This window comes from Lineus longissimus, chromosome 9, assembly GCF_910592395.1.
Source record: "Lineus longissimus chromosome 9, tnLinLong1.2, whole genome shotgun sequence".
NCBI classification, from domain to species: domain Eukaryota; kingdom Metazoa; phylum Nemertea; class Pilidiophora; order Heteronemertea; family Lineidae; genus Lineus; species Lineus longissimus.
This window is the reverse complement of record NC_088316.1, coordinates 7,555,506-7,572,664: the sequence shown is the minus strand read 5'-3', so window position 1 is coordinate 7,572,664 and position 17,159 is coordinate 7,555,506. Positions and strand designations below refer to the sequence as shown.

General features: G+C 42.5%; 1 protein-coding gene across 1 annotated transcript; it reads right to left on the bottom strand.

Moving 5' to 3' along the window:
• Positions 1-1,600: 1,600 nt before the first annotated feature.
• LOC135493627 (uncharacterized) lies at positions 1,601-2,752 on the bottom strand. Its single transcript, XM_064781103.1, has one exon. It carries the CDS (start codon positions 2,750-2,752, stop codon positions 1,601-1,603), a length of 1,152 nt encoding a protein of 383 aa, XP_064637173.1.
• Positions 2,753-17,159: the final 14,407 nt, after the last annotated feature.

Sequence of the window (17,159 nt, the reverse complement as noted above, 5' to 3'; positions counted from 1 at the left end):
ATTTACTAAAATTATCCATAACTTTTTTGTTTTCGTTTGTATTTGAGCAACTATGGAATGCCAGATAGAATGAAATTCATTCAGTTTTTTAACCAAGTTATGCACAAATAGCACAGACACATTTCTCACACACAAATTCAAACGTAGAATTCCTCTGAATTATTATCCTTTCTGAATTTTGCGCAAGGTTTAATCCCAAAATACACAATGGGATACTTTTGAAGTAGGATTTGTTAACCCTTTTTTGATCAAGGACACCTTTAGTTTTGAAACTAACTATATGCAATTTATGACTTGCAACCAAATAAAAATTTGGCAAATTGCCAAAAGAGGTTTTATCTCTTTGAGAAGGAAGTTTTTAACCTCTAAAAAAAACCTACTGAAGTATCAAATGCTAAAGGCTGTCATTAACCCTCAAATGGTCAAAATCTGATTTTCACTAATATTTCACTAAATCTCCTTGAAACGCGACACATCCAATTTTCCAATGAATATTTTAGTGGCTTATTGTTTCTACGACCCCGCATGAAGCTATCTATCCTCACTTTTATGCCACAGTTATATGTGCAGCGGCCGGCACAATCGAACGATTGGTCGAATGAGCTTGTTTTCCCGACTTGTACTTGAACTGCGCGCGTATGTCTATCCTTTCTAGGGAAGACTTGGGTGAAGCGGCCCTGTGGCCACTTTCCTCTTGGAGTATCTGGATCAACCACCAGTACGACGTCGCCAATGTCCAGCTCTGCTTTAACGTCAGTCTATTTTCTGCGATGTTGTAAGGACGGCAACCATTCAACCATCCATTGGTGCCAAAAGTGTTTGACTAATTCTTGCACCCTTCTCCAACGTTTCCTTGGATGAAATTTGGAGTTATCCAACACCTCTGGGGCGAACTGTCCTCCACTTTGCCCGAAGAGAAAGTGGTTGGGAGTTAGAGGTGTTTCGTCTCGAGGATCAGAGGACTGGTAAGTTAGAGGCCGTGAGTTAAGCAAAGCCTCCGCCCCAGTAAATGCTGTTTCAAGTTCCTCATCGGTTATATCTGCCTTGTTGAGAATTGCGTAGATTGCACGTTTTGCACCCTTGATCATGGTCTCATGAACACCCCCGATTTCCCGTTCAATCTTGTCCCGATCTAAACTAGCGACAATGTCCTTCAATTCCTTGTTTGCAGCCACAAAGTTTGAACCGTTGTCCGATGTCATATCTGTGGGCACTCCTCTCCTGTTTATCATTATTTGCAGTGCGTTCAGGAACGAGTCCGTGTCCAATGCATAGGCCATTCTAAATGTACCGCCCTAGTTGCCATACACGTAAATAGACAGAGGTCACGTTTGTTTCTGTGGTATCGTCCTTGTTTGGTAATAAATGGTCCGCCATAATCCACTGATGATTTTGAAAATGCATGCAGCGACCCTGTTACTCTAAATTTTGGCAGCGGAGCCATCCCCTGTTGCGCAATTTTCGCAAAGAAGACAATGACGCTCACAATCTCGGATTTCTTCTCTGCCGCCGACGATCCAATAACGAGTTGACAACAGAGCAAGCAGCTGATTTACCCCTGCAGCATGTTTTGCTTTTCGTCTGTGATAGTACTCCACAATCAACTTTGTGGTAACTCCCTTCCGTGGCAAAAGTATGGGATGTCTTGCACCATATGACAATGTCTCTCTGCATATTCAATACGACCTCCACAGCGAATGAGGCAATCCTCATACAATTTTGGTTGTAAGCTCAAGATTTTGCTTGTCTCCGGAAGCTCCCTTTTGTGCTGTTGCGCTCTGTATTCCTCAGCAAAAGCTTCTCTCTGTGCATCTCGTATCAGTGCTTTCTCAGCTAGTTGAACCTCATCTGGTTTTAGCTCTCCTTTTACTCTGCAATGTGGTACCAGTGAACAGTTGTCCAAAAAACGATTTACCCAGGCGTTAACTCTGACTAATCTCATCCAGTTTGAGAAGTTGCTTGGATCAAGTTTTGGATCTGCATTTTTGGCTCCATCCTGTCCTACTGTTAGATACCCAAGTTCAGATGTCTTGACTTCCTGATCTGCAGTCTCTGATTTCTCCACTCGATTTTTCGGCCAATTCTCTGGCTCCTGCTCTAAGAATCCAGGACCGTTCCACCAAAGTGAACTGTCTACTAGTTTGTCGGCGACTACCCCTCTCGATGGCAGGTCAGCTGGATTCTGGCTGGTTGGTACGTATCTCCACTGCTTGGGTTCTGTGCTACTTTGAATCTCTCCAACCCTGTAAGCTATAAATATCTTCAGTCTGCGACTCCTGTTCCGAATCCAATACAGTACGTTTAGACTGTCGGACCAAAATGTGACCTGACCCATGGCGACTCCAAGAACTGGCAAAATTGACTGGGTCAGCTGTAAATTGATTATGGCAGCCATCATCTCAAGGCGGGGAATACTGGTTGATACTGGTGGTGCCACATTGGATTTCGATTCTACCAGACGTACTGCTACTCTGCCACTGCTGTACACGGTCCTCATGTAGATCACCGCTCCATACGCATCCTGTGATGCATCCCCAAAGGCATGGATTTGGATCTCTGTAATCGTTTCTGTCTGATCGAGTCTAAGGCATCTGGGCACCTTAACGTCTGCTAACTTTGGCATCTCAGTAAACCATCTCCTAGCTTTTTCTTCCAATTCTGGTGGTAGCCCATCGTCCCACTCGAGTCCTAATGCCCATAAGTCCTGCATGAGTATTTTACATCTGATGATAAATGGCGACAAAAATCCCATGGGGTCGAATATTGTTACAATTTTTTCTAAGTAAACTGCGCTTGGTTAGTTTCAGACTGCTATCAGGTGGACACAGCTTGAAAGAGAAGACGTCTTCCTCAGTTTGCCATAAAACTCCCAAAGTTTTAGCTGATGATATCTCTCCTTCTTCTTAGTTCAACTCCGTCGACCTGTGCTCTGCTGGAATCGCTGCCATGACTTTCTCAGAGTTGGACTTCCATTTTCGCGCATCCATTCCTGCCGTACACCACAGTTCTAACAACTCCTGATACAGCTTGGTTCCTGTGTTCTCATTTTCGACTGAGTCCATACTATCATCCATGAAAATTGATTGTAGTACCGTCTCTGAACCCATAGGGAGTTTTTCTTTGTTTCTTCTAGCGTGCTCCTGTGCTACGAACTGTGTGCCAAGAATGGAGAACAATTTACTCCAAAAACGACTCTTGTGAATTCATACTCTATTGGCTGGATACTGGTGTCCAATCCGCGCCATAAAAACCGATGATATGGCCTGCTCTCAGGTTCTATATACCAGCAGGTACATCTTAGATATATCACACGCTACTGCCACGGGGTTTATTCTGAACCTGAGGAGCACATCCCCCAAGTTACACTGTAGCTTTGGTCCTGTATGTATGTGATCATTCAACGCTGTTTCTTCGTTCTTTGCTGAAGCATCAAATACGATGCGCACTTTGGTAGTTGCACGATCCATCTTCACCAATGTGATCCTGGCTCAATTTCTGACTCAGGTACCTTCCGGACATATCCCTTCTCAACGTAGTCTTTGGTGGTAGTTGCACGATCCATCTTCACCAATGTGTTCCTGGCTCAATTTCTGACTCAGGTACCTTCCGGACATAATTATCCCTTCTCAACGTAGTCTTTGGTGGTCTCATCATAGGAAGCTGCAACTGCTGGGTTCCGCATGAGACGTTTCTCAGTTCCTTCCAAACGATGCACTGCCATCTTACGATTGTCAGGCAATTCTGGTCTTTGCTGATTTAACCATGGAATTGCTACTTGATATCTGTTATCTTTGTACACCATTGATTCTTTAACAGTGTTCATAGCCTGTTGTTCCCCTGGGCTCATTATTTTCTCACGTGTCTTAAAATTCACCGATTCTATTTCCCAGAACCTTTGAAGTGTACTGCTGATCTCCTCCACCACCGACTGCTGCTTTGATTATACTGGCAATATGTCCTTGCAAAATGTGTCGATTTTGCTACATTTCCTCTGTTACTTCCTGGGTTACCAATGCACGTCCATCCAAGCTTAGTTAAACGTGCTTGTGGCTCACCTGTACCACCACTCACGTCTCCTAACGATAGATGAAGCTCAGGATAATCAATCCCAATCAGCATATCAACTGTCTTTTTTCTACCAGGCTTAGGAAAATCAATGTTTTTTAAATGTTCGAAATGTTCAGCATAGTTACGCTAGCTTCCATATCACCAGTAACTTTTTCCGATATCATTGCTATCAATGTTTTTTAAATGTTCGAAATGTTCAGCATAGTTACGCTAGCTTCCATATCACCAGTAACTTTCTCCGATGTCATTGCTACAACTACAATATCGACTTTCTTATCAAGACTCTCCAAGCCTACTTCAACCGGGGTTGTCTCAAATATCTCAATCATTCCGTTTAGCACACTGACTGTTGTTTTTTTAGGTTCTCCCTGTAACCCTAATTCCGCAGCAATGTCAGCATTTAGGTAAGTTGCAGTACTCGCCTCGTCGAGTAAAGCGTTCACTTTCATTCTTCGTCCTCTGTTCTTCAGAATAACTGGTATCGTGCGTAAAGCTATCTGATTGTTTGTCTCCTCCGTTCTTTTTTCAGTCGTCGACTTCAACGTCATTGTCGCGTGGTTCCTGTCTTTGACCTCCTTATGTTCAGTCTGGTTTTCTGCTGTATTCCGACTCTCATTCTCTAACTTGGGTGGAACTTGAAAGTAACTTGGTGATGCGTATCCTCACATCCGTTGATACCACAAGTCCTGGTTCTTGTGCAGGTGACACCCTGATGTGTACCTCCGAGGCACCTGTAGCAAAGTCTCAATTTCTTGGCTTCCTCCAAACGTTTTTCCACCGTTAAGGATTTATATATGGAATAAGCCCAGGCTCCGCGACATCCTTTTTTAGACAAACCCGGCAATTTCTTTTCTGATCAGTTCCATGATGTTCTGTATCTGACTGAGTGACAAATGTTCTAGAGCTTCTATTGTCTTTGTAATCATTCCTCTGACTATGATGATTCTTACCACTGCTCGGTGCATTTTCACTCCTTCGTGAGCTACCACATGATGCCGTTACACCACTTAGGGTTTCCATTGATTCGACTGAGAATTCTGCCTTTCGGGTTAGAAACTGATGCAGAATTTCCATGCTTTCCTGCTTAGATTCCCTATGAATCCATGTTTTATACTCAACTAATAAGTCCTTTGACAGTTTCTTTTGAATACCGAAGTACAGCGAACCTGTTCCCAACTCATTGTCTTGACCTGCATCTTTGAGTTGAACAATAATCATATCTAAAAGTTCTGCTAGTCTTTCCACCTCCTTATCTTGGCCATCCCTAATCTGTTTGAACTTGTCCAAATCCTCGTATATCTTAGCATCAGACTCCGGCGCTTTCCACCATATTTCCTTTCCAGACGAGATTTTGCCATCTCATAGGCGGCTCCGGAAGCCAAATTTTCTACTACTGCTAACGCCTCCCCTTGCAGACATTCATGCAAACGTAAAAGTTTGTATTCCGGTGTTGCCTTGGCATTATCAACACATGAATAGAAAGCGGCCCACTAATCGAGTTTCCGATACCAATGTCTCCCCACGCAGCCGACGCATCTTCTTGAGTTCCCTCTCAATCTCTTGCTCATATTCTACAGTTTCTTTTACCGCTGCATCGTAGGCGTTGGATTGACCGAACGTCTCCATAGAGTATACCACTCCACTCATTTTCTCCATAATTTCAACTTCGAGCAAATCAAGATCCTCAGCTGATGAGGTTTCTGATTTCACCATCCGACTATATTGCATTAAAACGGCTGTTACTCGTGCCTTTTCCAAACAGATCCGTGATCTTGAAACTTCCTTCGATGACGCTGACGCGGACCATGATGGGGAATATCCATATCCCAGTCCTGGCGACTGATGATGCATGTTGTACATTTGATTTTCGTTTTCTGACATTGTTCATGCACGAGATCACTCAAATTCTCCGTTAAACAAGGCCTAAAAGGGTGGCGAAACGACTACGAAACGAATGGGCCAGTTACGTGACAGTTGTTCGCGGAGCTACACAGTGCGCGGCCATGTGCATCTTTCCTACTTTTCTCGAACCGAGACGACTGTTTTTAGGCCGTGATATTTCGCTTACTACTAAAGATTTAAGATTTACTACATAAAGTCTCTTTCTGACGGTTCTTCCGATATTTAACTTCGGCCTGCTACCAGTTTGTTGACCAGAGTCATTGATTTCACGATGTGATTCTTGCTTTAATCGAATAAATTTATTTTTCGTCAGAAAGTTTAAATTACAATTTTTCGTTCGCAATAAACCTTAACAGAAGTGTTCCGCGTTGGCCGGACCGACACCGAAGACACTTTTCGGCCATACTATTCTTACCAAGGGATATCTTCCGTTGCCTCCTGTAATATTTACATACCATGGGTGATTAGTTCAGTCATATTTCATCCAGCTGGCAGCTCTGCATTTGAAATTTTTGTGGTATAACGTGTTCTCTTGACCTTCAAACAGTAGTATAAAGCCGATATTTACTACTTTACACCCTCAGTCCTGTGTTATTCCAGGTCATCCAGCTGAGCGCCAGGCCCTTGGGCCTCTTGTTTGTTCTAATTTTTATCTTACAAAGAAATTACCAATTTTTTAATTACTAAGATTTATCCGACCAATAAGTTACTAAGAAATTAATTGCCAAGATTTTTCTTACTAATTTATTACCAATAAAGTGCTAATTTAATTTGTTATTTAATTCTAATTTAATTGGTAAGATTTCGGTCCTAGGAACACAGACAGACAGACAGACAGCCATCATTTCCAAACATGTCAACACATCCGAACGATCCTCGAATCTGAATTATTCACAACGAATGCTCCTTCAAACTAGAGATATGGTTCCAGAATAATATAAAATGAACTGTCCTATAAAATTGGACTCCAACAAGAACACTGAGCTGAGGGAACACTAGCTCAACAAAGACAGGGATATCGGCAACTAACACTTTCATGACGACTCATGCCTGTGCCATACAATAACAGCCACTCAAATTTTAACTACTGAGGTTTATCAACCCAGGCAATCTTGCCACTAAAACAGATCAAATCACAAGAAGTGGCACAGGGTAGGCATAAATTGACACTACAGCATCAGACAACATCGTAAAAGGTTACACCGATTTCATTTATAGAAATTTCACTTCTGTCAGCAAAACACACACAAATTAGCCATCCTGATTTTGAACAGGCGTGTACTCCGTGGCTTCCAACAGGCACAACTTGGCAATTGGTTGGTGGAATTCTGCGGTTGCGGTTTTTACTGACACTGATCGTATAACACAGTCCGTCCCAGGGAAGACTTCAGTAATACATCCCAATGGCCACTATCCTCTTTTGACATTGTCCTCCGCCAGCAGGACTAAGTCACCGACTCTGAGATTATGGTTCCGTGTCGCCATTTTTCCCGCCGCTGGAGTTCGGGGAGATATTACCGCAGCCATCTTTGCTAAAAGAGGTCCAGCAGGTATTGTACCTTTCTGCACTCTCTTTTCAGCAAATAGTCTTGTTTCACGAAAATTCCTTGTGGAATTCCCGCACTTTCCTGTGAAGCAAGAAATGATTTGACGTTAGTGCTTCACAATCTGAGGGTCTTCTGACACAAAACACAGCGGGCGACCATTCATGATTGCCTCAGTTTTAGCGAGAAATGATTAAAGACCATATTCAGTCAGCAGCTTGTCTCCTGACAAGGCCTTGAGATGTCTCTTAGCAGTATTGATGAGCCGCTCCCACACTCCCAACATGTGGGCGGCTGTCGGCAGCTGGAAGATCCAAGTGACATTATGCTGCTGCAGTGCCACCTTGATTTTGTCTTGGTTCCAATTTTCGACCGCTTGACGCAGTTCTTTCCTGGCACTGGTGAAATTTGAACCGTTGTCTGACCGCATCTCATCTGGAGGACCTCTTCTTGCTTCAAATTGTCTCAACACGAGAATAAAGTCATCTGTACTCGGCGATTATACAGGCTCAATGAAAGCATCTCTTGTCCTGAGGCAAGTAAACATGCAGCCCCAGCATTTGGCTGTACCGTTGCGGCCCCATTTGACGTGTAGGGGTCCAAACAGATCGATTCCGGTACTACTGGAAGGTGGTTCAAATGGGACTAGCCTTGAGATGGGCAGTGAAGCCATGAGTTGTTCCATTTTTCGGGCATTCTGGCGACTACATATGATGCATCCTCGGACAATCTGCTTTGCGAGGCTCCTCCCTCCAACGATCCAGAATCCTTTGCGTGTTTCAGCCAAGATATGCTCCCGGCCGGTCTGTCCGAACTTTCTGTGAAAGTATCTTGCAATCAGTACACTTGCATGGTGTTAAGCAGGTATGATAATCGGGTGTTTTTCCGCAAATGAAAAGCTTGGAGCTTTATCCAACCTGCCCCCCTCCATGAAGATGCCTTCGATGAGCATGGATTTCAGATACGCTAATGAACTACTAGCTTTAACAAAGCCCCTTTTTCTCCAACAGTCAATGTCCTGCTTGTAACATTCCGATTGCACCTCCTGGGTTATGAGTGAACTAGCGCTACTCAATTCCTCAGCGGTTAGGCTGCCTGTAGGAAATTTGCAAATTTTAAGGCCTCGACAGAATCGTACTACCCATGCTACTGAACGTGTCAGTTTCATCCAGGTGCCACAGCGTGTGATCACCACCTGGAGACCACCGGTTGCGATCCCCTTTGGTTTGTCACAATCGGATGAGTTTTTGCCAGATTTGACGACGTTCACTCTCACAGTTCCTTTGACCTCAACGTCCTTCTTCAACAATGGTTGAACCTGAGCATTCGGCCAACATTCATCAATTTGCTTGAGAAAATCTGGACCGGGGGGCTGTCTTACAGTCTGCAAGATAATGACCCTTAAAAAGGCAGTTAAAGCAAAGACCGTTTGCCCTTGCTACACTGCTGCGATGTTTATAGTCAAATGCTTTTAAGTCTGGGCACTCTCTGAGTAAATGATTCGATTTACATTCAAAACATTCCCGTTCACGCCATGGAGCAGGATCCTTCTTTGCTCGAGCTGGATCACTCTGAACCTGAACCTAGGTTGAAAAGTTTCTTCTCTTTTCTTTCGTTGGCCCTGCCGTGGTCTGTGAACTTAACTTTGGTTTATCCCTCTTGGTCTCCCCAACGTTACCAAAGATCGGATCGTTTGCAGCGTCGGCTGACCTTTCAATGAATTTGACCAAGTCCCGCAACTTATACTGACTCACCAACGTCTCTTTTCTTCTGTGCTTGGTCACACCACTTATACTGCAATGGCAGTGAGAGCTTCCGAGACATTTAGGAGAGGTTAGCCATATTCATTTCCCCAAGGGCAACAATTGATATCAATGTCTCCAGTACGGTTCAGGATTTGTTGGCGAATTTATTTAACGCTTGGGCATCATTGTACGCAATGCTAGGGCTTCAACTAAAGCTTGGACACATGCTTCTGTGATCATATGCGGCTGCCCAAACCTACACTTCAAGATGGCCAGATATTTCTCCAACCAACCCTGAACACCCTCAAATCCCGAGATTGCCATTTTGCCATGACCGTCCACAAACTGCATAAGTCGAGCCATCTTTACGATTCATTTATATTCTAGTAATGAACTTATTGTATTGGCACGGGTCTCCCGTAAACTTTACAACCTCAAGGGGAGGCAATGCTGACTTCATGGCTTACTGTTCCATGGTGTCTACGAACTGCGCTGAACTGCTATTGAGTCCTGATTCAGGGTTCAAGGCTGGATCAGGGATAGCGGGTCCCTGAGCTCCCTCGCTCACATCTGGCACCTCCTTTGGGACCGTTGTTCCTGTCGTTTGGTCACAAACTGTGGGTGTTAGTACCTTGTAGAGACGTTCAGCCTTTATTTCATTAAATGAGCCCTCTATAGTTGTCACATAACGTTCAATACGGCTTGCTTGCATTTTTAAACAATTACTTCTCCTTTTGGTATATTTCACAGAGTAAAAATGCAGTCCAGTTCTTTCCACACTTGAATCATCTCTTTCAACGCACAGTCGAACATTCTTCAACAGCAGATCTCTCATAGATCGGTTCTTGCAGAGATTGGTTGCTTGTTTCAGGCCACGGGCTCTTAATTTGACAATTTGGGTGGGAGAACCATTGAACACTTTGCCTAAGAGTCCTCAAAATTTTTGGTATGCAACGTAAGGTAATGTCATGAGTACAAGGTGACCCAAAAAGTGCAACCCATGAAAATGTTACTGTTTCTGTTTCAACTCCAGCGTGTTCCAATAGTATATGTAATTATTATGTTTAACCAGAGGTGTAAAAGAAAGCCTCGTTCTGATCAAAGCATTATGTGTCAACCTGAGTAGAGATTTATTATACTCTGCTTAATATTTATAACCCATACCATTGTTAAGTCGAGCTACATGTACAGTTGAAGTCAGAAGTTTACATACACCTGGGTCGAAAACATTCAACTCAAATTTTCAAAATGTTTCATTGTACTTACAAAAACGATTTTGATGTGATAATATACCTCAGAGGTCTACTTTATTTTCTTACTGCATTCATTTATTTCTGTTTCTTTATTTCAGAATTATTTGACAGAGTTTGATATCTCTATTAAAACCAGTGGGTCAAAAGTTTACATACAGTAATACTTCAATACTTGGTAGCATTGCCTTTTACAGCAATCACCTGACTCAGACGTTTGGGATAGTCATCTACAAGTTTCTTACAATACTCTTTAATTTTGGGCCATTCCTCCTGGCAGAAGTTATGTAATTCAGTCAAATCTGTTGGCTTCCTTGCTCTGACCCACTTCTTAAGTTCGGTCCAAAGATTTTCGATTGGATTTAAATCTGGGCTTTGTGAAGGACACTCTAAAGTCTTCACCTTGTTGTCCTTAAACCATTTGGTGACTACTTTCGTCGTATGCTTGTGATCATTGTCTTGCTGAAAACTCTAACCCCGACCAAGCTTCAACATTTGGGCAGAGGCCTTGACATTGTCATCAAGAATCTGGATGTAGTGTTCTTTTTTCATGATACCATCTATTTTCTGGAGTCTTCCCATTCCTGATGCAGCAAAGCAACCCCAAAGCATGATGCTGCCACCACCATGCTTTACGGTTGGGACGGTGTTTTTAGGGTTGAAGGCTTCACCCTGTTCACGCCATATGTACCGCTGGTAATTATGACCAAACAGCTCAATTTTCGTCTCATCTGACCACATAACATTCCTCCAAAATGCTGTCGGTTTGTATTGATGTTTCTTTGCAAACTCCTGTCTTGCTTTTCGGTGCCGATCTTTAAGCAGTGGCTTCTTCCACGGGCGATATCCCTTCAGTCCAGCTCGATGAAGAATGCGCTTCACTGTGGATCCTGAGACACTCACTCCTGCATCCTGCAGATGTTTGCAAATTTGCTTTTTTGTTGACCTGGGGTTGATCTTCACCTTGCGCACCACGGTCTGTTCATCTGTGAGGGTCAGTTTCCGTTTTCTTCCGCTCCTTGGCTTGGTTAATGTGGTCCCGAGGGCCCTGTACTTCTTGACGATGGGCTGAACGGAAGACCTGGGTAGATTCAACTGCCTAGCAATGTGGCCTAGTGAGGACCCTGCCTTGTGAAGATCAACCACACGTCTTCTAAGGTCTTGGCTGTGCTCTTTGGATTTACCCATCTTGTCTCAATGCTTGTGAACACTGGAATGGGCTATACACTATAGAAACGCCTTTTTATATAGCCCCTAAAGAACGCTTGGGTTATTACATAATTTCTATAGTGGCCAATGGCCTGTGAAATCATCTGTGAGTCCCTAGATGTCAATTTCTTCTTGATTCAAGGTTGTGTTTTTAGAGTTTCACTTGGTGTATGTAAACTTTTGACCCACTGGTTTCAATAGAGATATCAAACTATGTCAACTAATTCTGAAATAAAGAAACTGAAATAAACGAATGCAGTAAGAAAATAAAGTAGACCTCTGAGGTATATTATCACATCAAAATCGTTTTTGTAAGTACAATGAAACCTTTTGAAAATTTGAGTTGAATGTTTTCGACCCAGGTGTATGTAAACTTCTGACCTCAACTGTAGGTCTACTTTGACTGGAACTGTAAATAGAGCAGATGGTTGTGTTTGGAAAATTGTGACTTTGATGAACAGTAATTTTACCAAAAATACAAAAGTTCTTTTGTTCTAAGGACGCTTTATGTTTGGGACAATTTCGTTCAAACCTTGACAGAATGATGATGTGATCTGGGTAAACATGACTATCAGCAATATTTGTTGTGAAATGTCTCATCTGACAAAAAAGAAGGTTTGTAAGCTTTCTCTTTGCATAAATCTACAAAGTGAAGTGTTTCATCACTGAACAAACTCGTGTATCAATTTTGTTAAAACCGCTGTCAGCTTGACGACTATGATTTCCTGAACAAGGATATATAAGCTTTTCGCTCGGAGATCATTTATCTTTGGAGAAAAAAAGAGTTTTTTAAACCCCACTTTCACAAAGAAACTAGTAAAATGTCTCAAACTTTATGTTCTAAGGACGCTTTATGTTTGGGCCAATTTTGATCAAACTTTGACAAACGGATGATTAGGTTTGTGTGAACGTGAAATTGATAGCAGTTTTTGCAGTGAACTGTGACATCTTACAATAAAAAGCGGATTTAGAAGCACTTTCTTGGCATAATCCACATGTTTTACCGACCTGAACCAAATAAATATTGGCTACATTTAACACAAAGGTTGGCCCAGGTTGTACACCTCTTCCAATCCAATATCAAAGTACCATGCCATAAGGACAGCACTTTACTTAGTATTTATTTGCGTAATTTATTTGAAATAATGATTTTACGGTGCACATGCAATTTTTGAATGTTATACAGCAACTACAATACAATCCTACTCATCACAAAAGTTAGTGATTTCAAAAAAAACATCTTGTTATAGAACATAACGATTTGGAGGGCCGGAATATTTTCCAGGGGTACATTTCTACTTCTGCACCGGCTATAATTGTCTGATTGTAAAGTTATTGTTATGTCGGATGCGCGAAATCTGAACTTAAGATTGTTTTTATGCTGGTACAAAAGAAAACCTTTAAACGTCGGAAAAACTTTTTTCAAGATGCTGTTAATAAACATTTTACCGCAGATCGTGGAACAGGATGATCGTATGCAATCAATGTTTATTCAGGAAGTATGATGAATAAAAAACTATATCGTTGCAACCTCCAAACCTCAACGGTTTCATCGCTTGAAGAATCATTTCAGAATGTAATTACTGCAAGTTGTTGGCTGTAAATATGTAGTTTAAGCAAAAGCATGTCAATACAATAACGAGGCGTATTATGCAGCCGGTCGGGATTAGTTTCGAGCCAACGCTGCATGTGCAGCAGGTGCTCCAATCCATATTAAGCCGGTATCTGGTCGCCAAACCAAACACGTCGGAAAGACGGATCACCAACCTCTTCCGTTGCGGAGTGACGCACGCACCGACCCGCACCGTATTTGTCATCCAGAGATCAGGTTTTTGCCATACTCCTACCTCGTATACAAAACCCTGAGAAAATCCAGTACAATCCGCTGGGAAGGGTGGCTGTTCCAATTCCTTTACACACCTTGAAGAGTTTATGTTTAGATTGGCGGTATGATACAATAAATATTTTGATTCTTCCATCTACATTGATTTTATGCTGTCAAACATTCTCTTGAAGTGTTTTTGTGTATTTAATACGAAATGAAACAAACTTGCAGCGGGGGACACGCAATTCAAGAAAGAGCCTTCGATAACTTAAGCTTAAAAACCGACTTCGCCATACTACAGCCGATTCAGCCTACTGTTAATCGTACTTTTTCTCGGGTTTTAAAAATGTACCTACTTAATTCCTGTTCAAAAGTCTGATGCATATTAGTTACTCTCACAATGATAGATTATATTGAAATAGGCTTCCACTCAGAAACTTTCGTTTACCTTGATGGCGGTTATTCTAAGATCCATGTACATGTATATCAATGACGATACTAACTACCAAGAAAACAGACGATTTAAATCATTCAAATAGTGCATGCATATATCAGAAAATTAAAACGAAACGATATAAATATATGAATGATAATCCAATGTGAAATATGATGCATATGTTCCCAGCGTCCCTGAGGTTAACGAACATCCCTCAAGAGACCTGGTGCCGTAGACCGATGCTGAACTTGCAGACATACTAACTTAGCAGAGAATGAACTCGGAAGTCAGGAGTAATCATATAATAGTTTATTTGTACTTACTTGATTTAGGAGTTTCTGATTTAGCTAGACACTATTGGATGCAAGCTGGGCCGCCCAAGCGAGGAAAGAGAGAGAGAGCCGGCGTGCCCAGTGCTTAAATACCCAGATGCCAAGTCACGAGCTCAGAGTCCAGGATTACGGAAGACGAATACTAATTAAAGGAGCAACCCGGTCCAGGGTACGAGGCCGTCCAGAGAGAGACCTAACAATGTCAAGTGCCTCCCTCTGGTAGCTGAAGACCATTGGGAAGCTATGATTGGACGCCTCGTACCAGGTGACCATGATCGGAACGTTAACTGTGCCAAGATCACTGGCCATCCCTTTAAGAACTTACTGCTGTCACCGCAATCCTCCGACTTGGAACCGCGTGACTCGGACCCCTGGACTCACTGCTTATATTGTATAATAATATTAATCAAGGCTAAGAACAATGACGAATAGCCTGATAAGGCACGTTCGGTAGACTTCAAACGAATTGAGTTAACCCTATGAACACCGTGAAGCCTACCTTTTAAGGGCTTCACGGTACACATACAGTTCCAAGCATTGATTGCAAACGCAGGGTGTAATTAAGTGTCACTTCGTTGTCACAGCATTCACTGATGAGACGTTAAGTCTTTATGCTGGAAGCATTTGCCCAGTCTTTGATCTTGCTCTGAGCCTTGAGAGCAGATTGGCGCTTTGGCCTAGCATTATTGCAAGCATTGTTGTCAGTGTTTTGTGCAATGGGACCGGCAGGGGTTATAGTCGGTTGGTTGTCATTTGGCACATTGAGGATGGCTGTTTAGCGTTTGGCGTTTAGCATTTAGCGATCGGGCGGTTCAATTGACCAGATTTTGTCTTTAAATTCACAGATATAATTAGTCCGTCGCAACCGGTGTTGACCTTTGTGATTACCCCTAGATTCCGTCTTGTGCTTGAAATCGAAGTGTTCTCAATTTGAACAAGGTTGCCGACAGATACGATAATAGCGACCTATAGCTATGCCGTTCCGAGAACCGCTACACCGAGAAAGTTTCCCGTTCCCAATCCCGTTCCCGGAAACACTGAAACGCGTTCCGCATGATTGTCACGGAGAAACAGTTTGGTTTCTATGGAGATCGTCAAGATGGTGGCAAACTTGAGACGTCTTGCAAATTTCGCAATTGAAGATGCACATTTATGGCACTTCATTTCAAAAATGAAGTCTTCGGAGGCAAGGAAAGTACTTTGATCCAAAGTGGCCGCGTTTCGATCTAGATAGACTCTCTGATGCACAAAGCTAAGACAAATTCAGGTTTGAAAAGGATGATATTCGTCACCTCGTATAGATTCTTCGAATCCCTCCTGTTGTTGTTTGCCAAAACTGAGGTGTAATTACAGGCGAGGACGCTCTATGTTTGTGTCTGAGACGGCTTTGGTATCCAAATAGGCTATGCGACAATCACGAAAATGTCGGAAGGCCAGCGTCCGTGTTGTCACAAGCGATAAACGAAATGATAGACTTTATCGATACTGAACATGGTATCTTATTAGGGATCTGAATCAGCCCTGGCTAGATGAAGAACACCTTCGCACCTACGCAGATGCGATCAACGATTTGAGAGCACCGCTGCAGGATTGCTTCGGATTTGTTGAGTTCTTAGATGGTGAGATAAGGATTAACTAGGATTTGTATAAGAATCGACAGAATGATTATTTTATTGTTCCGCCTCACTTCCGGTCTCCTCGGTCTCACACTACAGATACCAAGTCTGCACCATCACTACTCTACATATTCCTCCCTAACTAGACTTTCACTTACTACAAAGAATGACAAGTCTTAACAAACTGTAATTACAACAACTGTCTAAGATTAAGAACTACAAATGTACGCTAAAAAAACATGAAGAAATATTGTCCGACCGAATCTAGTCATATAGGAATCAACCAAGTTTACAAATGAAAGATATTGAGTATAGAACTTGATACAAAATCTAGTACAAAACCAGAATAAAACTTAGGATACAAGTGCAACACATGTATGCTAGCTTTGTCTCACATACAAACACTAATAAGCAATATTAGCAATTTACTTAACAAACTCGCTACCGCAGTACTTCAAATTTGATTTCACCACCCTTCCTGATCTAGTAGAAATTGGAGCAGGAACAGATGCACCAGGTCCTGGGCTCCCAGCAGCTTGTACCGGACTGGATACTTTTGGAACCGGACTGTCACTAGGCCTGCATACATCGGAAGTATCCGCCATGGGCTGACCAACTGGTTCTACAACATGTGTCTCCATACGCTCAGAAGGTTGTACCTCCTGTGGTTCAAGCCTTACCAGTTGTGGCATTCCCGTTTGAGTCAAAGGAACTTTTCTGAGTAACTTCGGATTTCTTACATAAGATTTACCATTTTCAACATTCATAACCTGGTATGTATTTTCAGCATGTGCTTTGGTAATAACATGTCTCACCGTACTGTAAGTGGAGTCCAGTTGTCCGCCCTTTAGCATGTTAGCAACAAAAACAATGTCACCAAGTTTCAAATCATTACACGTTGCATGCCTCTTGCTATCAGCATACTCTTTCATCTTCTCTGTGTAAACTTTGTGATGTTCGTCATGTGGAGGTTTCACCTGTTTACCTGTCTGCAAAATTGGCGGTTTTGTCCTAATTTCATGACCTAACAAGATAGATGCAGAGGACTATCCGGAAGAACGGTGAGGAGTGGATCGATAAGACATGTGGATTTTCTGCAGCTCAAGAGGCCAGTATTTTCCGGCTCTTACAGCACATTTTATTTATTATTATTTATATTTTGACGTGGCAATGCGATGAGATGCGACCAGCTTGGCCTGTGTGACCGTTGTGAAGGCTCAAAAGTCTTCGCT

Coding starts and splice junctions, on each gene's coding strand:
- LOC135493627 (XM_064781103.1), bottom strand. CDS start 2,752: ATGGGATTTTTGTCGCCATTTATCATCAGATGTAAAATACTCATGCAG.